Genomic DNA, 25076 nt, shown 5'->3' on the forward strand with positions numbered 1-25076 from the left:
TGTAGAAGACAGCTACAGTGTACTCACATCCATAAATGTTTGAAAGAAATGTTTGAAGTTCCTTGCCTGTAAGATATGCCAGACAGCACAAGACAACCCTTACATCGTTGGCACAAATGCAGGTAGTAGCCCGGGTGTGGCTTGAGGTCATGAATTCATCCTGACCTTGTGATAGTTTATCAGGAGACTGATAAACTGGCTAACACCTCCCTGTTTTACAAGCCGGGCTGGGTGTGGTGCTGTATGCCTCCAATCGCATCAACCGGGAGACTGAGGCTGAGAATGGAGAAAGCTCTACAGCTTGAGGCCAGTCTGGGCCACAAAACAAAACGAAGCAATTGAGTGGCGATGGGACCAGAAGTCTGGGGAAGCTGAGTGCGATGTGTACTTTTCTTTAAATGTGTTTTTGGGGATGGGTAGGCAGGGGAGCACATACCATGGCCAGTGCTTAGAGACCAAAGTCTAACTTCTTCCACCAAGTAAGTCTGGGGGTTGGACTCAGGTCACCAGGCTTTGTGACAAACACCTTTACCCCACTTCGTCATCTTGCTGGCCCATGAATCAACTTTCTCACTTCTGGGTCAGGGACCTTCTCACTAACAGGGACCCTTGCCAGATAAGACAGTCCAAGATGACCTCTGAGGTCAAAGCCCTGTCACATGGGCATTCCTTGTGTATCGGATGCTATCAGATGTCCTTGCCCAGTCTTACCTTTAGTGAGGAGCATGTTCAGGAAATCTTCTCTCTGAATAGCCTTTTTCCCCTCAGAATTGGTGAAACCAAGCACGTCAAAGCTTTTCTGGATGCCATCGAAGGTGTTGCCGAAAGGCGGCCTATGGTTGAGATAAACTTTGAGGAAATCCGGTAAGTTGATTTTGTCGATCAGCTTCCCGGTGTCCACGTATTCACTGAATTTGATCTCATTAAACATGTCCTCAATCTAGAGAAGAGATCAGTAAGTAAATGAAGACAATGGTCAACATAAATATTTGGTTATTTCAAAAAAAAAAACAAAAAAACTTGGTTAGGCCACTCGTGAAAACTGGAAAGGAACGTGTGTTTGTGGGTTGTGTCATGTCCTCCCCACCCCAGGAAAGGATGCTGAAATCCTAATCTTGGAGACCTTATTAGGAATGGGGTCACTGCAGAGGTAATTATATAAAAGAAGGTCATGCTGGAGTAGGGTGGCTTTCAATCCAAAATGTCCATTGCTAAACCATTACAGCTCGGAGCTGAACACAGCGGATACCATGCACACCTGTTCCCTCAAGGTCAAGAAACAGAATGTAAGTGTCAGAATGTGGGAGGAGTCCCAAAAGAGTCACCAGACAGACAGAGAGCCGTCACAGGGAGCGTATGGCCCTGCTGACACTGATGTTACCTTCTGTCAGAGGACAAAATTCTGTCGTTTTAGCACATGCTAAGCCCTGGATCCAGTCAAAATAAAACAATCGTTTAAAGACTTCCTTTTAATATTATCTCTATGCACGTGTGTCTCTATGTATACGTAGATGCCTGTGTGTGCCGGAAGAGGGCGTTGAATCCCTTGGAGCTGGAGTCACAGGTGGTCACGGGCCCCCTGATGTGTGGGTACAGAAACCAAACTCTGGTTCTCTGCAAGAAGGAACAGCGAGGGCCCTTATCCCAAGCCATCTCTCCAGCCCCGAATTTCTTGTGTTTTAAGCCACTCAATCTGTGTCCTTTTATCCTGCCCTGATGATGTCACACTGTTCATATCATGTGGACTGTCATGAATGCTACTCAACTGTGTCGCCATCACCCCGAGGGTCTCACAGTATAGCTATCAACCACTTCCTCACTCTGACGCATACACATTTGCTTGTTTTAAAGGCAGAGTCTAGCCAGGCATGGTGGTACACACCTGCTTCCTTGTGGCCGGGAAACAGCCGCGACGTGCCTTGGATGCAATGCCAACCTGTGCCTACCTAACAAGTTCGAAGGTAGCCACTGATAGAGAGATTCTGTTTCAATTAACAAACAAAAAAAGGACTTCCCAAGATAGAGTCTACAAGGATTTCAAAATGAGTTTGGCTGAATAAGTATGGATTTCAATGAGGAACTCGAATACGTGGTTCACATCCTAAAACATTTCTTTTTATTTTTTATTTAAAATTTAAAGTTAGTATACAAACAGCTATTGCCACGCATGCCTTTAATCTCAGCACTCGGGAGGCAGAGGAAGGTGGACTTCTGTGAGTTGGAGGCCAGCCTTGTCTACACAATGAGTTTCTAGCCAGCTAGAACTACATAGTGCCACTCTGGAGAGAGAGAGCTACAGAGAGAGAGAGAGAGAGAGAGAGAGAGAGAGAGACAGAGAGAGACAGAGAGAGACACAGAGAGAGAGAGAGAGAGAGAGGGACAGAGAGACAGAGACAGAGACACAGAGAGAGAGCTACAGAGAGAGACAGAGAGAGAGACAGAGAGACAGAGAGACAGAGACAGAGAGAGAGACAGAGAGAGAGACAGAGAGAGAGACAGAGAGAGACAGAGACAGAGACAGAGAGAGACAGAGAGAGAGACACAGAGAGAGAGACAGAGACACACACAGAGAGAGAGACAGAGAGACACAGAGACACACAGAGAGAGAAACAGAGAGAGAGACAGACAGAGAGAGAGAGAGACAGAGAGAGAGAGAGAGTGTGTGTTATAAGAAATGCACTAAACCTATTGAATCCTATTAGAACTAGTAAAAAGTTCCCGGGTATGATATCGATCTGTGAAACTCAGGAGTGGCCAGGTAGCTCAGCAGTTAGCATCTGTAACTGACCTTGCAGAGGATCCACAGGATCAGAACCATTAACTTCCATTCTGACCCAACTTCAGTAGGCACTGCATGTGCATGGGTCCCATGCACACACGCAGATAAAACACTCATACGCATAAAATAAAAAGTTGAATATGTAAACATTGATTGTACTTCATACACTAGATACCACAGAGAATTATTAAGAAAATAATTCCATTACATTTTTGAAAATGGGTACATGAACGTGTGTGTGGGCGTGTGTGTGTGTATGTGTGCAGTACAGGTACATGTAGGCCTCAGGGGACATGAGAAGAACAGTGGACACCATGTGGATTCCACGTCTACCTGAGGCGCCATCTCACCAGCCCAATAATTTTTATTTCTAGTAGCACCGAGCTCAATAAACTCTTTGGAATAACTTTTAACCAAAAAGTGTAAGCCCTAAAAACTATAAAGCTGAAGAGATTGCCCAGTGGTTAAGAGCACTGACTGCTCTCCCAGAGGTCCTGAGTTCAAATCCCAGCAACCACATGGTGGCTCACAACCATCTGTAATGGGATCCGATGCCCTCTTCTGGTGTGTCTGAAGACAGCTACAGTGTACACGTATAAATAAATAAATCTTCAAAAACTATAAAACCATGTAGAAGTTAAGAAAAACCTAAATTAATGGAAAGATTTCCTAATTTGGAGCTTGGAAGACTTAAGGGTGTTCTCCAAACTGATTGACTGGTCCCCTGCCTAGCCTGTCCCAGGCCCTGTTCTACCCTCAGCACCAGCAGGAAACAACCAAATGAGATCCCTAACCCCAGCTGGCCTTTCTGTCGGTGTGGAATCCGACAAGTTGCTTCTGAAATTAATACTGCGAAATAGCAGGAAAAAGTAGAACAGACAAAACTGTAGGGGAAAATGGATCGGAGCTCGAGGACTCACGCAGCCCATCTCAGTTCAAACCCTACCACCATCCTGTGGGCATCAGCGGTGTGGCTCTGGCATAACGGCAGACACATAGAACACAGATAGAACACAGAAATGGAATTAAGAGCATAGCAAGAGGACTGGAGAGATGCCTCAGTGGTTAGGAGCCCCAGCTGCTCTTGCAGAGGTCCTGAGTTCAATTCCCAGTACCCACATGGTGGCTCACAACCATCTGGCATTCCAGACCAAGGGGACCCAATGTCCTCTTCTGCCCCCCCCCACAGCTACACAACATAAAAAGTAACAATAAATTTTAAATAGTTTTAATTACATTCATTTGTGTATCTGTGACACACACACACACACACACACACACACACACACACACACACCCTTGTGCATATTTGGAGGCCATGCAAATAGCTTGCTGGTGTTAAATATGGTTCTGAGATACTGAATTTTGGTTATCAGGCTTGCCAGCAAGCACCCTTACCCACTGAGCCATCTTGAGCCATCTTTTTTGGGTTTTTTTTTTTTTTTTGGTTTTTTCTTTTTTTCGGAGCTGGGGACCGAACCCAGGGCCCTTGCGCTTCCCTAGGCAAGCCCCAGATGAGCTAAATTTTGTTGTTCTTAATCTTAATTTTTATTTATTTTTAATTATTCTAATTTTTTTATACCGGGGGTGGGGGTGGGGTGGGGATGGGTCTCACTGAGTAGCCCTGGCTGGCCCAGAATCCACTATCTAGACCAGGCTGACCCGAAACTCGCAGACATCCACCTGCGTCTGCCTCCTGAGTACTAAGATTAAAGACAGGAGCTGTCGTGTCTGACTCAGTTTCTATTTTTGCTGACCTAACTTGCCACCCAACTGCCTCAAGCAGGTCGCTAATTTCTCTTTCAAACCACCGGTTCACTAAAGAAGAGAATCGTCAGCACCTCTATTTCCTCCTGGGTCGCTTTCCTCAGACACCATGCACCTCACGCTGCGAGCTGAGTGCAAACGGTGTCTGAGGTCTCCATTTCTCCCTACCTCACTGGCGTGTACAGTTTTGTTACTTGAGCCTGTGCCTCCCGGCCCAGGGTTTACTTGCTTCCACTTTAAAGACACTGAAACCGAGAGATTGTGGAAAACCTGTTGCTTTTTCAAGCTGCTCCCCGGGGCAGCTAAAAGCCTTGGGGGAGGGGAGCCTTCATTCTCATTCTCTCTCGTGCAGAATTTTTCGGCTTAGATACAGGTGTCTGGTTGGAGGAGGAGAGGAGGCGTGACGGCTTCCCCCTATGTGCGAAGGAGAACTGCTGGATTCTGGCAGCCCCAGCTCTTGGGAAACAGCATTACTGGTTCCGAGGAAGTGTAACTGAAGCTGTGTACACGCTGTGTGTGAGGACAGGGTTTCGTAATTAGAATCTTCACAGTTAACGTTTACATTTGACACAACGTTAGATTACACATGAATTGTGTGAATATTAAAAACTCTTAGATTAACTGACGTGCTATGTTAGTATGTTAGTATATTAACTAACATGTTACGTATGTAATTTTAATACTCCGAAACATGCTATGTATGTGCACTATGTATGTGCTTGGTGCCTGAGGGGACCAGAGAGAGGTGTTAGATCCCTTAGAACTTATAGTTACTAATGGTTGTGACCCGCCATGTGGGTGCTGGGAGCTGAGCCTGAGTCTTTTTTACTGTAAGCTCCTAACTTCTGAGCCAGATCCCCAGACCAGTTTTAATAACTGTAGTCATACTGGGGCAGGAGAGAGGACTCATGGCTGAGAGCACTGGGGCTGGAGAGAGGACTCATGGCTGAGAGCACTGGGGCAGGAGAGAGGACTCATGGCTGAGAGCACTGGGGCAGGAGAGAGGACTCATGGCTGAGAGGTTGCTTTTGCAGAGGACACAGGTTTGATTCCAACCACCCACATGGCGGCTCGCAGCTGTAATTCCAGCTCTAGGGGATCTGATACCCTTTTCCCGGCCTCCGTGGATACCAGACACACAGGAAGCCTACGAACACACATGCGTGTAAGACACACATACATACACACAAACACTTTAAAAATGTCAACATGTGGGGTTGGGGATTTAGCTCAGCGGTAGAGCACTTGCCTAGCAAGCGCAAGGCCCTGGGTTCGGTCCCCAGCTCCAGAAAAAAAAAAAAAAAAAAAAGAAAAAAATGTCAACATGTAAAAATTTGGTAAGTTTAATGGTTAAGACGCGCACACACCACGCCTTACTTAGTAACAAGTAAAGTGGCCGTTTCGGATGACAGACAGATCTTCAAATTCTCTGTGTAGCCCTGGATGTACTGGAACTCGCTCTGCTGGCCCCAAAACTCGAGAGATCCGCCTGCCTCTGCCTCTGCCTTCCGTGCTGGGGTTAAAGGTGTGCACCAACACCCATCTGGCCTGTCTTCAAGGTTTTTTTTTCTTTTCTTTTTTTTCCCAGGGCCTTGCGCTCGCTAGGCAAGCGCTCTACCGCTGAGCTAAATCCCCAACCCCCTGTCTTCAAGTTCTAACGCCGCCATTTTCTGTGCATGGGACCTCTGGTGCACTGTTTAATATACCGTATGTTGAACTTTCTTGAGAGAGGGGCGCACAGGGTAAACGCATGCGCACTGGGGCCGTTTTTGCTTTGCTTAGTCTGGCTTTGATTTTCGTGAATTGTTGTTTGAGACAGAGCTGGTGTAGCGCGTGCTGACCTCAAGCTTGCTATGGCGCGAAGGATGTCCTAGAACCTCTGGTCTCACTGACATGTGCTGCTATGCCTGGTCCATGTGGTGCTGGGGATCGAACCCATGGCCTTCCTGCATGCTAGGTGAGCACTCTGCCGTCTCAGCTCCATCCGCAGCCTGCACTGGGCTGTTCTGAAGCACACGAGTAGTAGCGCCTACCCAGGGTAGGGACGGGACTGACGGTAATTAGGCTGAGATTATTTTTTCCCTCTGTGCTTTCTAATTACAATTCGTGTAATTACAATATAAATTATAATTCTATGCTAATGATATATGATCAACTTTATAAGTGTATAAATTTTAATACATATACATTACTGACGCAATGTATGATTTGATGCAATTCCTCACCACGACGACAAAAGGAATCGACACGTCTGCCTTAGTCAGATCGAGAGAGTCCCCAAGATCTCAGCGGGTGCTCTCAGGACAAACCACTCAGGAGGTGATTCACCTCTTCCTCCCTAAGGAGCGCTGCTTGGGCTGGCGAGATGGCTCGACGGGTAAAAGGGCTTGTGGCACACAGTTGGCTCCTTCAGTTCAATCCCCAGTGAGAGGCTGACTCCTGAGAGCTGTCCTCTGACCTCCACGCGTACACGTCATGCAGCACACGAGTGGTAATAATGCTAAGTGGGGAGTCGGCAGCTTGGCCTTCCTGGCGACCCCTTTCTAAGCCTATTCGCCGGCCTTCGTGACAGAGGCAGGTTTTGCAGTGTGTCTAAATGAAGTTCCTGCTTAGGACGACGACTGTGGGGATGGATGTGGCCCTCCCAGTGCCTTCAGAATGTCCCGGTGTGAAGGTGAGTCGGGAGATTCGAGGGGCCCGGATGCTCAGGCCTGGTTGTCCGCAGCCGGGCTATTTACAGTATTCTCACCCTCGTCCACTGTCCTCTGAGGCTGTCGTCCATTTCGTCCACCTGGGGAGTTTTCATAGTTCCGAGGGCAGCTTCTTGTGCCTGGAGATCCTGACTTTATTAGTTTGGGGGTGTACTATTTAAGAGTTCCCCAGGTGATCTGGAGTGTGGCTGAATTTGTGAAGCCTTTAAGACCAGAGTTCTCAGACTGCCGGGGCCAAGATGGCCCGGAGGGCTTATTAACAAGAGGGATTCCTGCTCGGTGAGGCTGGGGTTGTGAGGGGAGAACATGCTTAGTTTACACGTCCTGGGGATGCTCTATACTGAGAACCAGTGTTCTTGACTGGGGGGAAGGCGGGCTCACAGAGGTGACATTCATGCGCCTAGCCTGTGGCTTTCTGCAGAGCAAGGGCAGGTGGCAGCCGCAGTGGGTGTTTGGGTTTGCATCTGTCCCCTGGGAAGCTGCAGCAGTGGCTCTCAGCTCTACTCCCCAGGCTGCCTGGTGTGGACCTCAGAGTTGCTCAGGGAAACGTGAACGAGGAAGACTGAATGGAGGAAGCAGACGGTGATGGGCGATGGGCGATGGGAAAAAAAATATTAAAAGTTAAAATTCCCAAAAGCAGGACTGGAGAGGTCGCTTAGGTAGGAGTGCCTGCTGCCCCTGTAGGGGCCCACGTTCAGTTTCTAGTACCCGTGCGGGGCAGCTCACAACTGCCGGTTGCTCCAGCTTCAAGGGACTTGACACCCTCTTTTGGCTCCTGAGGGGACACACACACACACACACACACACACACACACACACACACACACAATTAAAAGTAAAAAATCAGCTGGACTTGGTGGCACACACCTTTAATCCCAGAACCTGGGAGGCAGAGGCAGGAGGATCTCTGTGAGTTTCTGGCCAGCCTGATCTACATAGTGAGTTCCAGGATAGCTAGGACTATCATGTGGCTCAACTTCTGGTTTGTTTGAGGTAGTATTTATTCAATGGTTTCTCACCAGATCAATAATCTTAAACATCTAGACGTACAGCATGCCGTCCCTGCAACACAAGGGTGACCTGTTCTTGGTGGCCTGTGTCTCTCCCCCGGAACGATTTTCCTTCAGCCCAAAGGCCCTTTTGGTTGGCAATCCCTGTTGTCAGCCACGGGAAGCCACTGGGGGCTTTTGAATCATGCTTTATAATTAAGTTTTATGAGCTCCCTATTAAGTGGAGAGGAACCTGATACACTTGAACTGGGGCCATTCCCGTTTTTGTTTTCTTTTTATCAGAAGGCGGCTCTGGGTGGCCAGAGTGCTTCCTTCTGGGAGAGCGTCATGGCCATGCCGGGCTGGAGGGCTCTCCATACCTCTCCATATGTACTCCCCCACCCTCTTCCGGCCCCCCAAACACCCTGAAACACCCTCGACATAAGGAAGTCAGTCCTCTGCCACATCACGCTGACCCCGTGCCCTCTCCCGGTTGTCTGCTCCAGCGTTTTCCCACTGGTCTGGGGCAAAGGAGTGCACTGGAGAGGGTTAAATCACAGCCAGACTGATTCTCAGTGCCACCAGGGGACACTCCCAGCCCTGCCGCTGCTTCTGTGTGGTTCACTCTGCTCTTGTCCTGGGTACATGTCCCCTAAGACCCCAACAGGTGCTGGAACAGATGTCACGGAGAGCGCTAAACCTTTAACAACCATTTTTCTTTTACAGAAAGGACCTCACAAGTAGCCCAGGCTAGCCCCAAACTCTATATGTAACTGGAAATAACCTCAAACTCCTGATCCTTCTGCCCCCGCCTTCATGTGCTGGGAGGACAGGTACCACTGGGCCCAGTTCCCATGCCTGTACTTTTTTTCTTTTTCTTTTTTTTAAAATAATACAAGGTGCTTTCCCTGCAGAAAGGCTGTAGCTTCTTCACTAGGACCTATAATCACACAAGTACAAACGTCCTCTTCTCAATCTGTGGGGACAAGATTGGTTCTTACCACAGGTTTTAGAACACGCCGTTTGGCTTGCTGTTATCATCACCGTTTTGGGCTCCAGCCTATGGTATTGCACGTGCCCAGTGGGCAAACTGCTCAACCCTATGAAGCAGAGAACGTTTACCTTTCCAGAATAAAAGAGACCCTTAACGGCTTCTGCAGCATAGCGCTATGTCCCCACTGTGGGGCCTTTCAGTAACTTGAGGGTGACAGATTACACTGTGGTATTGCGACATGCATCAGGCAACAGACATAGATACTAGGTGACTAATGGGGGAGTGTATGTAGCCTGTGGACTTGTAAAGGATTTAAAGAGACAGTCCTGCCTCAGTGCCAAGACCTACAGCTCTTCCCAAAGCCATGGGGGTAGCTGGTCAGGTGCCTACCACTGTCAGAAATTCTGATCAGTTCCCGGGTACCCTGAAACACCCAGATGTACGCTGGTTCCAGTTAAGAAATGACAGGGATAGAAATTCACCCCACAGACAGATACAAAACTCCCGCCTCACGAGGCATTTCCGTTCCTTAGTACGTGAACGAGAGAGATGGAAAGTTACGCACACAAGAACTGTGTAGGGATGTCCGTGATAGCATCGCTCGTGAGAGGGCCGTGCTAGAAACAACCCAAATGCTCGCCAACTCGTGAGCAGACAAATAGCGTGCGGCAAATTCACTGACTAGAATATTTTTTCAGCAACATTCAAGGGGATCAAAAAGACGGCTCAGCTGTTAGGACCACTGACTTCTCTTGCAGAAGACCTGGACTCCAGTACCCCTGTGGTGGCTCACAACTGTCTAGAACTCTAGTTTCAGTAGATCTAATCTCCTCTTCTGAGGAGATTCACAGACACCAAGCATGCCTGTGGTTCACAAACATACCTACGGGCAACATATTCATTTGGGTAAATCAAACAAATAAATCAAAAAAATTTTTGAAAAGAACCATCATCATCACCACCACCATCATCATCATCACCACCATCTCCACCATCATCACCACCACCTCTACCATTATCACCACCACCACCATCACCACCACCACCACCACCACCATCATCATCATCACCATCACCGCCATCATCGTCGTCATCATCATCAGGGCTAAAGAGAAGGCTCAGTAGCTATAAGTAGTTGCTACTCTTTCAGGGGCCGTGTAACGCTATCTTCCAACCTCTGTGAGCAACTGCACTGATGTGCGTGTGTATACACACAGATACACACAACACATAAGTAATTAAAGATAATAATAATGATGAGGCAGGAGGATTGTTCGAGCAGTTAAGAGTATTTCTTGCTCCTGCAGAAGATCCGTGCTCCATTCCCAGCACCCACGAGCTGACTCACATCGTTCATAGCCCCGGATCCAGGGAATCTGATTCCCTCTGCTGATCTCTGAGGGCATACAGGTAAAATACTCGTACACAGAAAAATAAGCCAAAAAAAAAAAAAAAAAAAAAAAGATATTAGGCAGGCGCGGTGGTGCACACCTTTAGTCCCGGCACGCTGGAGGCAGAGGCAGATGGATCTCTGAGTTCGAGGCCAGCCTGGTCTACATCGTGAGTTCCAGGACAGCCAGGGCTATGTAGAAAGACCTTGTCTCAGGCAGACAGGAACAAACAAAGGATTTAAAGCTTAGAAAAATAAGAATGAAGGCCTGTCGCACGCTACCTCCTGAATGAATCTTGGGCACGCCATGCCGAGTGAACTAAGCCAGACATATCACAAACTGTATGCTCTATTTTTATGCGATCAGGAATAGACAAGGCTGCACAGACGGAAGACAGATTGGCAGTTGCCAGGGCTGGGGGAGGAGGGGCGGAGAGTGGCTGAAAGCGGGTATGGGATCTCTTTGGGGGATGGTAATAACCTGGGGTTGGTTGCACAGGGTAGACGGCGGCACAGCTCTGTGAACCACCCAAAAGCCGATGGACTGCACACTCTAAGTACGTGCACTGCGTGGTGTGTGTTATGTTATGGTAAAGTTGTTTTGTTTTGTTTTTTTTTAAAGTAGGCGGGGCCATAGCGAAAACAGGCAGCACAGTTTTCCAATTCTAGAATGTTGGTATTTTAGGAAACATATTTCCTTACCATCACTGCGCCCCATCCAGCGTTTAGAATCACGAAGCTGGTAGAGATCAATGCGTGTTTGTTGTGAAAGCTTCAAAAAAAAAAAAAAAAAAATGGGGACATAAAAAAAAGTACATGCCCTGGGCAGAGTGTGGCTCAGTGGTCAAGTGCTTGCCTAGCACAAGAAGAAACAAACAATCCAGGACCCCAGGGACCTGCAGGGATCAACATCTCCACTTTGGGGACTGTCTTCCTTCTTCGCACCGGGACACACATGCAAACACAGAACACCGGGTCTGGACTCAAGCCTGTGTGGTCCAAACTCTGGCCTCAGTAAGTGGAGTGGCAGTGCAAGCTTCCTCCATGCTCCGAGCCTCACTTTTACCACCTGTAAAATGGGCAGGGCAAATAAAGCAAGGGCCTGCATGCTTCCCGAGGCCACTGAGAGGACCAAAGCCAGCGGCATCTTTCAAGGTGCTAGGTGCACGCTGAGCGCACTAGAGAGAAGCCCCACCCCCATCCGCTTGAGCTTGCACCAATTGGCTGCGATCTCTACTCCAGCTGGGACCGCCAGTCTAACAGATTAGCACACCGCGGCTTTGAGATGCTGTGCGTTTATCTTCTGGGCTTTTTGGTTCTGGATACAAAGGCGGTACACACCATACGCTGTTAGTTTAAGAAAACTGAATAGCAGGATGTCCCTCTTACTAGGCCCCTCCTCTCTTCGCCACCACACTGCCTGCTGAGGGGACAGGGAAGGTGTTAAGCAAGCAGGCTTTGATTGCCAAGGAGAATGTGGTTGTTCCCAGGGCCCCCAAGGCAGGCGGCGGGGAGCGCAGGGGTGGTGGAAGAGGAGAGCCCGGTGGGATGGAGATCAGCCAGGAAGCCTCACGGTGGGTGGTCACATACCGCTTGAGGTAAATTTCGGTGAAATGAGGTTATGCGTGACCCTTTCTGGCTGTTTCAAGAAAGCTCCGGAGGGAGTAGGTTTTTTGTTTGCGTGCAAAATCGAGGAAGAGATGTGTATCAAGCCTGGGATGACATCAGGAGGGCACGAGCCTGCTGAATGGGACCACACTGAGGTTTCGGCTGATCCCAGAGGCCCTAGCTGCCCTCAGATTCTATGTAGGAGGTAGAGAGAGCACATCCTCCCGACTCGCAGCTCTCAGACCCGGGTGTCATTACAGGCTTGCAACCTTGTTTCTTCCGGATAGGCACACAAACATGCAAGTAATAATGACAACTGTGATATTTGGTGGGATGGGGGCGGGAGGGAATTGAACCCAGGGCTCACACAGGGTAGTGCTAGGTCAATGCACTACCGCTGCAGTACCAGGAAGTTCATTTTGATACAGGGCCTCACTAAGTTGCCCAAATAGGCCAATTCTCCTGCACCGCCTCCTGAGTAGTTGGGGTAGCCTGCACCGGGTCTGGCCATACGAGTTATTATCCAATGAACTGGAGACCCCTCCCTTTGCGCTCACTGTCCCCAAAGACAGAGTCTCAAGGTGTATCCCAGACTGACTTCAGTCTGTGTAGCTGAGGTTAACCCCAAACTCCCTCATCCTTCTGCTTCTGCCTCCTGAGCGCTGGGGTTACAGGGAGGCACCTGATTCTATGCGGTGTTGGGCGTAGAGAGCCACTAAGCCCAGGCTAGCCAATCAATCTCACTCTAGCTCCTGAACCACAGGCCTGCCTTATTTTATCCATCCAATCTCCCATCACTGGGCATTAGAATTTTTTCAATTTTTTTTTTAAGAATTTATGCGTGTGGGTGCTTTGGATTCGTGAGTGACTGACTGCCACGTGTGTGCCTAATGTCCTCGGAGGTCAGAAGAGAGTGTCAAGGTCCCCTGGGACTGAAGTTGCAGACAGCTGTGAGACATATGGTTGCTGGGAATTGAACCTGGGTCCTCTAGAAAAGCAGCCTGTGCTCTTAACCACTGAGCCATCTCTCTAGCCCAGTTTCCTCCCCACTCCCCCTCCCCCATTTTTTGCTGTAGTAAACAGTCCTGAAATAACTCTTCTTTCCCTGTGGGCATCGTCTTACATGTGCAAGATTTTTCTCTGGAAGATACATCCTTTTTATTTTAATTTTGAAAAGTTTTATTTATTTGTTTTTTATGTGTCTGTGTATTTTGCTGGCGTCCGTGGACCGCATGCACAGTGCTGGCAGAAGCCGAAGAGGGCAGCAAATCCCCTGGAACTAGGATTACCACATGGCTGTGGGCCACCATGGGGGTGCCAGGGATTGAACCTTGGTCCTCTGGATGTGTAGTCAGGAATCTGCCCGCCTGGCCATCTTTCCGGCCTCCAGGATACATTCTTAAAATGAGAGGTGTTGGGGCGGATGAGATGCTTAGTGGCCAAAGGTGCCTGCGGCCAAGACTGACAACCTAGGTTCAATTCCTGGGACCCACATGGTGGGAGAGAACAAACTTCGGTAAGCTGCCTTTTGACCTCCACACATATACCACGCCCCCTCCCACCACACACACACAAATACACACACTCACACATACACACTCACACACCCCCCACACACATACACACTCACATACACACACACATACTTACACAAACACACACACACTCACACACACGTACACACATACTTACACAAACACACACACACTCACACATGCACACACACACACACACACACTCAAATATAAATAACTGAAATAATATAACGATAATATAAATAACCGGCAATCCCTGTCTACACGCTCCTATACAATGCCACCGCTCCTGATTTTGCCCAGTGCGTTAGGGGACTTGGTAATGACTCTGAGATCAGACAGTGATGCCAGGGCTCCACTTTTCTCCTCGTCCTTGCAGCTCAATGAGGCCACTGGGCGCCATTTGCTCGTTTATTCACTCGTTCAATTAACATTTGCTGAGCGCCTGCTATCGGGCACTTGCTGGGGGCACATATGTTTCTACCAGGATTAGCCTTAAATTTATGGAGCTGAGAGGCTGCACGGATGTTAACTCACGACAAAACGCGGATTACCCAGTGCTGTGTAAGCAAAACAGAGAGAGGGCTGCAGGGAGCAGGGATCGAGCAAGTGTGGCGCGTGGGCCATCCCTCCCCCATATCCCACCCCACACTCCACTCCCACACCCCACCCCCACACCACCCCACCCCCGTTCAGAAGGACATCACAGGCAACCTTCTTGATGTCGATGATAGAAACTGGACACTTAGTGCTGACTCCTTCTCTGATGTCACACACATCGCCCGCTGTTCATCTAGAACAGGATCCGGGCATATATGCTACTCCAGAGAGTGGAGCTGGGGGATTGCAGCCTGGGCTACCAGGGACTCAGAACAAACAACAGGAACACTTGGAAGACCCCTCCCTCTTCAGTTATCCACTCTAGACTCACTCGGACTCCTGCGCCTTTCTGTAGAAGAAAGGGGGGCTAGGATTCTTTGCGGGAGGCTTGTATTCTTGTGAAATTAGACTTCGGTTACTGCATTCGCTATGAACCCAGAGGTGGCTACAGTGCTAGAAGAACACTGTGAATACTGCATAATCTTGGGGTGGGGGGGTGGGGGCTGGTTTGTCTCTGCACCTGAGTCTCCTGTGTGCCCAAGCTGGCTAGGTCAACTTCTCCATACAACTTTAGGGGAAGCGGGGGGGGGACGGGACGGGGGGACACACATGGGGGGGGATGGCGGCACATGAGGGAGGGGGTGGTGGCACAGTTATGTTTTGGTAGGAAGGGTTCCATGAACCTCAGCAGAGCTCGGGTTAGAAATTTAAAAGCCCTGAGGGGAATTTTTTTTTAAATCGCTATAAATCTGACATGAGAAAAACAGATCAGAAACGTCTTGTGCTTCAGAAAAGGACAAGTGTGTGAGCTAACAGACCGCACACTGGTGTGAGGCACATCTGGATCACAGGAGCGTCAGATAATGTCCCCAAAGGGTAAATGCATTTGCTTGCACAGTACCGAGTGTGGTGGTGGGGGTGCCTACAACCCAGCAGTTCTCAACCTTCCTGATGCTTCAACCCTTTAACACAGTGCCTCATGCTGTGGTGACCTCCCCAACTTTAAAATTATTTTTGTCCCTGTTCATAACTGTGATTTTGCTACTGTTATGAATTGTAATGTAAATAATTTTGAAGAAAGAGGTTTGCCAAGGGTTTGAGAACTGCTGTTCTAGCCCACGTGGATAGTTGTTTTTTTGTTTTTTTTTTTTTTTCTGTTTTGTTTTTTTTGGGGTTTTTTTTTTTTTTTTTTTTTTTGAGGCAGAGTCTTATGTAGCCCAGGCTAGCCTAGAATGTGCTACTTAGCTGAGGATAACCTTGGACTTCTGAGGACTGGAGAGACTGCTTAGTGTAGCTGGAGTTTGGCTACTTTGTGGGTTCCTTTTTTTTCAATCCTCTTCTACTCTCTTTCCACCCTGTTGGCCCCCTAACACTAAATAAGAAAGAGAAAGGGGAGAATAGAGGGGGAAAGAAACCCCTGAATAACGTCAGTGGTTGGAAAGGGGGGTGACGTATGTTGTCATTAGACCACATCCTGGTGATTAGGGGAGTCAAGTTCCTTGGGGCAAGTTTGATCTTTGCTGTAACGATATCTAATTTCTTCTCCCTGTTGCTTCGTCTCTGTGAACAACGACTCAACAACCCATAATGGACCATCAACCAACAACCATCCTGAGCGACCAACAAGCCACCCCGCCTGTTGGGCCCTAGCATTTTATACCCTCTGAAAAGCCCCAGATTTTTAAACGCCACGCCATCGCAGAAACCATCTGCAGCTGGTAATATCACGCCCCTGCTAGAGCACGAGGCAAAAGTCATAGTCAGCTGCTGTGGGCGGTCTGAAGCGATTCCATACCGCACACCTGGGGTTAAAACAAAAACGTGTTCTTATAATATTTCTGTGTTTTCTTCAAAGAAGCCTGTCTTAAGGTTTTACTGCTGTCAACAGACACCATGACCAAGGTAACTCTTGTAAAGACAACATTTCATTGGGGCTGGCTTACGGGTTCAGAGGTTCAGTCCATTGTCATCAAGGTGGAAACATGGCTGCCTCCAGGCAGGCACCGTGCAGGAAGAGCTGAGAGGTCTACATGTCATTCCAAAGGCAAGCAGGAGAAGCAGAAGACTGGCTTCCAAGCAGCTAGGATGAAGGTCTTAAAGCCCACACCCACTCTCCAACAAGGTCACACCCACTCTCCAACAAGGCCACACCTCCAAATACTGCCACTCCCTGGGTCAAGCATAGTCAAACCTCATAGAACCAAAACTCCAAAACTTAGTGTTAGGGTGTTTACTTAGATATGGCAAGCCCTAGGTTCTGTCCCCAGCGCAGAAAAAGGTGGGGGACCTCATATTTTGGAGCCTGTGGTTGCTTAGCCAGAGGCAGGACTATGAAAAGGCGGGTTACCCTGCTTTTCAGACACTCACATGCCCCAGGGCTAGTTACCCACAAAGTCTTCACAGAAACCCTGGAGGTGGGTGCCACCATTGTCCCATACAGAGCTAGGGAACGGACCCCACATGCTATAGAGCTCCACCCCTGAGCTACATCCAGGGTCCAGGCAGTTGTCCTCAGTTGGGGACCATTAGACTTCGCTCAAGTCCTCCCTGTGAGGGTGCGCTGAGCCTGTCTCAGACTCTAGGAAGGGTGGGTGGCTAGGCCTGGGCAGTGTGGGCTTCTAGACAGTGATGAGGTCGGCCCCACCGCTACCAGGGGTAGCTGATCCTGGAAAGGAGGCTCATTCCTGCATCTGGGTCGGTGGCCTCCCAGGCACAGGACAGACCAGAGTCCAAGGAACAGGAAAGCAAGCGGGGCCCAGAGAGAAGGATGCTTCCTGCACTTGCATTTGAGGCTCTGGGTTCGGTTGTGCTGCCTGTACTTCAGACTTGGATTCTTTGAATCAAGACCTGGCACGACTTAGGCCCCTGTGACTGAGACCCAAAGAGGATTCCTGACCGATAACCTTGCGGTGTGTATGTGTTGAGGCCCTCGTCCTTTGTGGTGAGCAGCCCTGGGAAACGTACCTCAGAGCCAGTGTGGGAGGCAGGGGCTCTCCGCACGGCTGTATATCTGAAGGACTCTGGGCAGGGGAGACTCTAGACTGCCAGACCCCGTCCCAGCTAGCTGTGGTCCTCAGTCTGTGGTGGGGCCTAGGAATCCCATCCTGCCCACCTGACAAGTGTTCAAAGTAATTCTGATATGACAGCCAGTTTGGAAAGCAATATCTAAGGACATCGCTTCACACCCACCTCTGACCCCAGCACTCTGGCTACAGAGGCAGGGCGACCTCTATGGATTTGAAAACTTGGTCTACGAAACTAGTTCCAAGCCAGAGTTGCCTGAGGAGACCCTATATCAAAAGACCAAAGGCAAAACAAAACAAAGATACATCTCTAAGAAAGAATTTAAAAAACAACCACCCCAAACAACAACAAAAAACAAGGTAAAGTAGCCTTGGGTTCCTGGGTTCAGCTTCCAGAACAACAGGACAATATCACACCAGCTCATGGGACACATATATGGGCTATATATGTTTTCTTGGCTGTTCATCGCAGGTGAGCGCTACCACATCTGGCTGGCCACAGGGCCTTATAGCTCGTGTTCTCTGATACAGTCCAAGTTCTACTCTGACTCTGGACCATGGAAACAGAGATGTTCACGGCAGCTGCGTCTCTACAGCCAAATGCTCCAGACAAGCCCAGCATCCACCGGCTGAGCGAGGAGTCAGTGAGGCTCGCTGCTCATAAAGGCACCAAAGAATTTTTATCGCCACACTCACGAAACATTGGAAACTTAGAATGTTAAGGCTCTCCCGCATAAATACACCGTCACTACATCCGTATGTATAGCCACAGTTTAACACTGATATATTGTATGTGTACATACTTATGCCATATAATGCCAATTCTATGTTAAAAAATACTGATAAGACTACGTCACATATAAACGATAGAAGAGAATTACTAAAATATTAAGTGATTCTAATAACTTCTATTTCTGTTGTTCCGGTTTTTGAGGCCAGCCTCAAATTTACTATGTAGCTGAGGACAGCTTTGAACTTCCGAAGCTCCTGCCTCTACACCCCAAGAGCTGGGATTATAGGTGAAGCGGTGTTCTTGGTATTAACAATTACCTCAGCCACCTCTGAAAAACGCTTAAAGTACACTGCAGCCTGTAGCGTCAGACACTTAGCTCAGATCTCATTCTTACAGAGAAAGAAAACACGCCCGTCTCACTAGTGTGCAGATTTGACTTTGTCTTTAACAAATAGTACAACTGTATGGGGAACAAATTATTCTTTTATATAATAGGACTCTTCATAGTTCATTACCAGCAAATGTTTGATTTGCATACCTGTTTTATATACTGATATACCCAGGATTGTGTAAAAATTACATGGGCCAAAAAAGGGTTGTGGGCCAGGCATGATGGCGCACACCTTTACGGGAAGCAGAGGCAGGTGGATCTCTGTGAGTTCGAGGCCAGCCTGGTCTACAGTTCGAGTTCAAGTACATCCAGGGCTACGTAGAGATCCCGGTTCCTTCTCAGTATCTGCACATACTCAGGCTGGCCAGGGAGGCCAGGTAGCAAAGGTTTAGGAGACCCCCGTGCATCTGACATCACGCATGCGCGAGGCACCGGGTCTTTGGGACACATCTTTGCCTCCAGTCAGTTACTCAGGCGCTCGCTCACTGTGTTCTCGGAATCTTCTTGCCGATCTATTTACTTCAGAAAAGTGGCCTGTTTCCAGGCTGGCTACAGAGACTCTTCCCAGAGGCACTTGTTATAAATAGCCCAGCCCGGCCCTGATCTTGTTCGCGTTCTACCCACCTTCTCCTCCGACGGGTAAAAACCAATCGCTCTCATGACAAAAGGAAGCTCCGACAGGCAAATGTGTTCCGACACCTGCCTGGTCTCCATTGTATCGATACCTTGAGTGCGTATCTGAGAGTAGTAAAAATAGTCCTCCAGCTCCTGTGTCAAACGAGATGGAAACGGCACACAGTCCGTCTGATACCATCCAGGAATGGGATGCTTTTTCTAGAAAGTTCTTTCTAAGCTCAGTGCGGGGGGTGGGGGGAGGTCCCCGGAAAGGGTCAATCCCCAATGCTTGCTCTACGGCCTTGACTAGAAGCCCCCAGGAAGTGTTCACTCGGATGACAATTACCCTGTAGAATTTTCCTTCCCTGCCACCGGACACCAGACCGTAGAACGGGGTCAGGTCTTCACCCCCGAGGGAAACGGCCGCCTCCAGGGCACTGGAACAATGGAAAACATCACCATTAGAGAGTGCTCAAGCATGAAGTCATGGAGCCGCACAGATGGTGGCCTCTGAAGGAAGGACGCCCGCAGCGTCTGTACAACGGGGTCTCTGAACGACCCGTGCCTAGGAAAGTCCTGCGGCGGCAAAGCCTACGACAGAAAATGCAGTTTCAGGGATGAAGCACAGCCGTGCAGGGTCCCACCTAATTACGGTGATATTCTTATGACACGGCAGGAGCCTGGCGATTTGTCTGTAATCTTTGGGGACCACATCTCTCCTGGGGGCCGGGGGAGGCTCCAGTCTGAGACCTCAACCCTCTTAAGCTGAGCAGGGCCGACCAATGCGGAAAGGATGGGGTGCTGTGCGGGTGCACTGCCCGTGCTAATTGCTTCCAGAAAACCCGGGAGATCACAGGGACCCATGCCAAGCGGATAAAAATAACCCTCTGCTCTCTAACACAGGGTCAGATTTTTCCAAAAATATGCCCTTTGAATGGGAAGAAAACCTACTTTTGCATGAGACTGACCAACTTTTCCTCACACAAAAGGCAAATAATATAAAGTCGCTGTAAAAAAAAAAAAAAAAAAAAAAAAAAAACCCAAAAGCCACTCACTGATTTCTGCTAATTCAGTGGACTAAAACCAGCTTCATTGAACACCCACGGTGGGGAAGGGAGGCACCCAGAATTGGAATCACAGGGGTCTGCATGTGAGGTCTGACTCTTCCTGCTTACAAGCTGTGTGACCACGAGAAATATTTACCTCTGTTCAGTTTCCGCATCTGCAAAATGGGTAGGGTCAAACATGGCTGTCGTAAGAATTAAATACATGAGCACACACTAAGATTTGCCACGGACCTTTTCTTTTTCTCAGAAACCATTTCCTTACTTGAGCCATCAAGAGATCCCATGGAAGTTTAGTGACCTGTATGAAGGGAATCACACTTCACTTGTCTCCCAGAATGGCTACGAGGAAGGAGTCAAGATGGCCGTGTAAAACACCCAGGCCAGGGCCAAGCCCAGGAGCTCAGCTCTGTCCGCACCAAGGGCTGACGAGCACTGATATGTCCCTACCCCTCTCAGCAGAGCCACAAAACGTCCTCTGCGTGGTTCCAGGGGAAGACCTGATGCATTTCTTTTCCACATGAGCCTGAGGTCCTCTCCGGCAGGGCTGGGTCTTCACCCTACTTATCCCTGACAGGAAGCTATCAGAGGGTCAGCTAGCCCTTCCTTTTCCGTGGCCTCCAGGCCAAAACCGGCTTGATCCTGACTCAGGGGATAACGAACCCTGTCCTAGAGCAGGGTATCAGGACCAGAAGTGACATGGGAACCTGTCACCACCAAGAACCCCCCGAGGGAAGGCTGCAAAATACACTTGGCTCCCCAGGACGCCCGACTTTCTGGGGTCCATCCTCTCAGACGACTTTTATCTTTTGTCAAGTCGATATAAAGCAGCCAGCACACGTGTCTATGGTATTGGAGCTTCGTGAATGCTAAGCCAGCACTCTACCATACTGAGATACAGCCCGGGCCCTGGTAGAGAATCGTATTGTTTACTTACTCGGTGTTCTTACATTGCCTTCCATTAGGGAAACACCGAACATATTAAGTCACCAGAAGCAGCAATAAAGTGCTAATTAGTTCATAATGATCCTTTGTCCCCACAACAGATTAAATTGAAATTCTCAGAAGCCTGGATTCTGGCCAAGCACAGGGAAGCTACTGGAAATCCCTACCAGATCCCACATTCAAGGACAAGAGTGAAGGTGGAGGGGCTTCACCTCCCCCTCGGGGTGCCGCTGGCCCCAAGGATTGCAGGTGGCGAGAGGGGTGACACATGGAGGAGCTCCCGGGGAAACGCTTCTGGCTGGAGGGCTAGCTCACTTTCAGTTTCCGAGGCTGCCCCCAGTTCCGTGTATCAATTCGCTTGGGGCAGCAGAGGCAAAAGGCAGAGCTGCGATTACAATTCGAAGCCATCGTGGCACCAAAACAGATTTTTGCCTGCTATTTTCACTCAAGTTTGGGGTAAGAAGGAAAGCGTTAACATCTGCCATAAAGAGAAAGATGCGTGCTTGGCAGATGGCAGGGGCGGACGTTACTGGGACGGGAATCGGGCTGCTCTTTGAGGGAGGGGCCTCCGTGGAGCTTCCGTCTACCCTGAAAGCTCAAATGGATAGTGCCATCAGAAACACAAGCTTGCTACCCACTCATTTGCTCTCCCGTGGTTCCCGGCACGGAGTTTGGATGGATGAAAGGGTGAGCCTGAGTGTCTGTCCCATCTCATACACAAGTCCCTTTCGGGAGAAAGGGAAGGAAGGAGGTCCTAATCCACAGAGTTTTTAGCTCTAGGCTGGTCCCTACATTGGCACATGTAAATCTGTCTGACCCCCGTGCAAGACTCTATAAAAGTTGTTACCTCTACTTCACAGACAGCATCTAAGATCAGAGAAGTATTAAGAGAACTGCCCAGATTCTGGAGCAGAGACTCCAAGCTATATTGAAACCCTTGTCTCTTTGACACTAAAGCCCGTGTATTCTTTGACATACAAGCCTGGAATTTTGCAGCCTTACTTTAGGCAGCCCAGGTTTCCTCTCAGGGCAGGGAAGGGCAGAGGATCGCAAGGCAACAGATTCTTAACTCATCCTGACTGTTCCTTTAATGGCCACTTTGGGGACTTGGCCTTGGTCTCTCTGGCCAGGATGAGTGTATTCAGATACTGAGAAACACTTCCTTCCGGGAGCCAGGTGGAGCCAGGGGCCCTCTCACCACCCAAGCTGGAAATTTAGAGCAGGGACCCATGAAACTGCACTGCAGCCTTTGATCTGCGCATTGTCACCAGAAAGCATCCTGAGAGCCAGGTACTGTTTCATTCTAGCAGGACACCGGGCATGTAGCAGGAACTCTGAAACTGTTGTAATCAAATGAAAAGATAGGGTCTAAGGGGCGGAGCAACGGCGGTGAAAAGCATTTCGCATGGGTGGCTCACAACTACATTAACTCTGGCTCCAGGGGATCCAGCGCCCTCTTCTGGCCGTCTCAGGCACCCACATGCATATGTACACATTAATATGCTTGCCAAGCGCGCGCACACACACACACACATACACACACGTGTGCAAAGATACACATGCAAATACACCCTTTTCAAAAAAAAAGTCTACACTTCCTTATGCGGCCAGGGTATGTCCCTTCACCTACCCTAAGTTGATTTTCCACTGCACCACCGAGCGATCTTGGCCTCCCGCTGTGAAGGCAAAGTGGCCATCATAGGAAAGGGCCAAGCCAGACACCCCATTTGGGTGGCAAACGATAGCACATGTTTTGTGTGGGTTGCCATCCACTGGTAAGATCTGGAGACCAACCTGGAAAGGCAAGGGTAAACAGAAATTCAGACTTGACTACCTGAGTCTCCACCTCGACGGGCATACCCAAGCTTCACCTCCAGATGCCTGGACTGTACACTCACACATCTGGGGCCATCTGCCAGAGGCGACTTTAACATACAACTAGGTTCGACTGGTCTATATATATATCCCATGCAAATCAGATTCCCCCCAGCCAATAAAAAGAAAGAAAAAGCATCCTTTGGAGGGCCATGAATTTTCATTGGGAAACTTGGAGACCTCAGCTCAGAAATCTCTCCCAGGGGTCTGTGAGATGGCTCAGTGGGTAAAGACACTTGCCGCCACGCCTGACTGAGTTCCACCCCCAGGACTCACGTGGTGGAAGGAGAGAACTGACTCCTGAAAGTTGTCCTTTGACCTCCATGTGCCTACTGTGGCACATGTGCTCGCGAGCGTGCACACACACGCACACACTAAAAAAAAATTAAAACAAAAAGAATGCCTTCCAGAGCCATCCTCACTAATGTGTGGCTGTTTTCAAAATGGACGACGACCCATATGGAGGTTAGTTCTGTACAGCAGAAGACTTAAGGACCCATGGGTCTTATTGTCTGTCCTAATATTAAATGTATTTATCAGGGAAGGGACATCGGCGCCACGGTGCACGTTTGGAAGTCAAAGAAACAACTTTCCCAAGTCAGTCTCTCCTCTTAGTGGGTCCCAGGGTTCCAACTCAGGTCGTCGGACTCGGCGGCAAGATCCTTTACTGATTGAGCGGTCTCACCGACCCGGGGTCTCCTGCTCTTTAGACTCAGGGCACGGCCGTCTTGCAGGGGCGGAGGGAGGGAGGGAGGGAATGAGGGAGGGCGGCTACCTTGTCCTTGTTAATGAACACCAAGTAGCGCTTCTGCAGCTCTAGCGTGGATTTTACTGGGAGCACCTGCGCATGCTCAATAGGCGACCCGTACGCCGGTCCAAGGAGTGTCTTTCTGTGTGGAGGGGAAAAGAGAGTATAAGTTCCTTTAGCTTCGGTGTATGTTTAAAGACTGGAATCGACACTATCATACTTTTTTGCTGTTGTTCGGGGTTTGCTATGAGGTCCAGGCTGGCCTAGAACTCACAACCCTCCTTGCCTCAGCCCCGAGCGCTGGGATGACAGGCAGGAACCACCACGCAGGTCTCCTTTTGTATCTGTGATTCTGAATTTCCTGTCTTGTCACTCGGCTAATCCCTAAGAGCTGTCATTCAAGCGCTGCCAGCAGCGGCTGTAAACAAGGATTGTCCCAACAGAAAACGCTCTAGGGAACTCAGGAGGACACCCTGACTGTGAAGTGTAGCCTTGTGCTGACTTTTTCTCTCTACATTATGCCCTGAGGAATGCCTGCAAGTAAACGGCCTGCCTTGGGCGGGATGTGAGCAAAGACGAGATTCCTCAACGTCAGGCGCACAGACTGGAATGGGACCCCATCCTCTGTTGCAGACGTCCCTAAATAGAGGTCTGTGTGACACGCACGTCGCCAGAACCATCGGAGCATCCAGCTGTAATGATGCTGGTTGGGCCTCTTTAATTTGACTCTAACATTTCTTACTGCAGGAGCATGCCTCTGTGTCCGGCGTAGCTTGCTCTCTGATTTGCTACTTCACTGAAGCGCTAAGGTGAGGTCCCTTAGCGGGATGTCTTGATGGATCCTGCCACAGCAGCCTTGTGAAGAGCACCTCCCCATGCCAGGCACGAGGTGAGGCGTCAGGATGCAGAAATGTGCACCTGTGGGCCCTGCTACTGAGGCCACAAATTGACAGGGACAGGAGACTGGTGTGAGGTGTCACGGAGTCCTAGGGTCTAGAGTGAAGTGTTCCTAAAGGGGTGGTCAGCTGAGTTCAGAGTGATGGATCAGAGGTAGAGACAAGGGCATTGGAGAGCCGGAGAACTGGGAGTCAGGCAGAGACAGGTGAAAGCGGGGTGGGGCTGGGGGTGTGTGTGTGTGACAGGTCTAAGGGGGATAAATGACACTCCTGGGAGAGACACAGGAGGCAGAGCAAGGGGAGCTTCCCTTCTAGGCTGCGAGAGGCTCAGCACGCTGGAACACTACAGTGCCCCCAGGTACACAGTGTATCAGCTAATGCCTTTTCCTGAGGCCCTTCCGCATGCTGGCAAG

The 25076-nt window shown here is 49.3% G+C and overlaps 1 protein-coding gene and 1 long non-coding RNA gene across 2 annotated transcripts in view; one reads left to right on the top strand and one right to left on the bottom strand.

The window, feature by feature from the left end:
* Nucleotides 1-1476, top strand: part of LOC116885438 — a 6420-nt gene extending 4944 nt beyond the window's left edge. The window contains exons 2-3 of the long non-coding RNA XR_004386008.1: nucleotides 769-864; nucleotides 1226-1476. This is a non-coding gene — a long non-coding RNA (uncharacterized LOC116885438). The remainder of the gene's footprint in view (nucleotides 1-768; nucleotides 865-1225) is intronic.
* Nucleotides 1-25076, bottom strand: part of Cfap251 (cilia and flagella associated protein 251) — a 69168-nt gene that overhangs the window by 4072 nt on the left and 40020 nt on the right. The window contains exons 14-18 of the mRNA XM_032886720.1: nucleotides 23795-23909; nucleotides 22775-22938; nucleotides 19482-19572; nucleotides 19145-19288; nucleotides 712-940 (exon numbers count right to left, since the gene is read on the bottom strand). Of these exons, the coding sequence (XP_032742611.1) occupies nucleotides 712-940; nucleotides 19145-19288; nucleotides 19482-19572; nucleotides 22775-22938; nucleotides 23795-23909 (743 nt within the window). The remainder of the gene's footprint in view (nucleotides 1-711; nucleotides 941-19144; nucleotides 19289-19481; nucleotides 19573-22774; nucleotides 22939-23794; nucleotides 23910-25076) is intronic.

This window comes from Rattus rattus, chromosome 16 (genome assembly GCF_011064425.1).
Source record: "Rattus rattus isolate New Zealand chromosome 16, Rrattus_CSIRO_v1, whole genome shotgun sequence".
In the NCBI taxonomy this organism is placed as follows: Eukaryota; Metazoa; Chordata; class Mammalia; order Rodentia; family Muridae; genus Rattus; species Rattus rattus.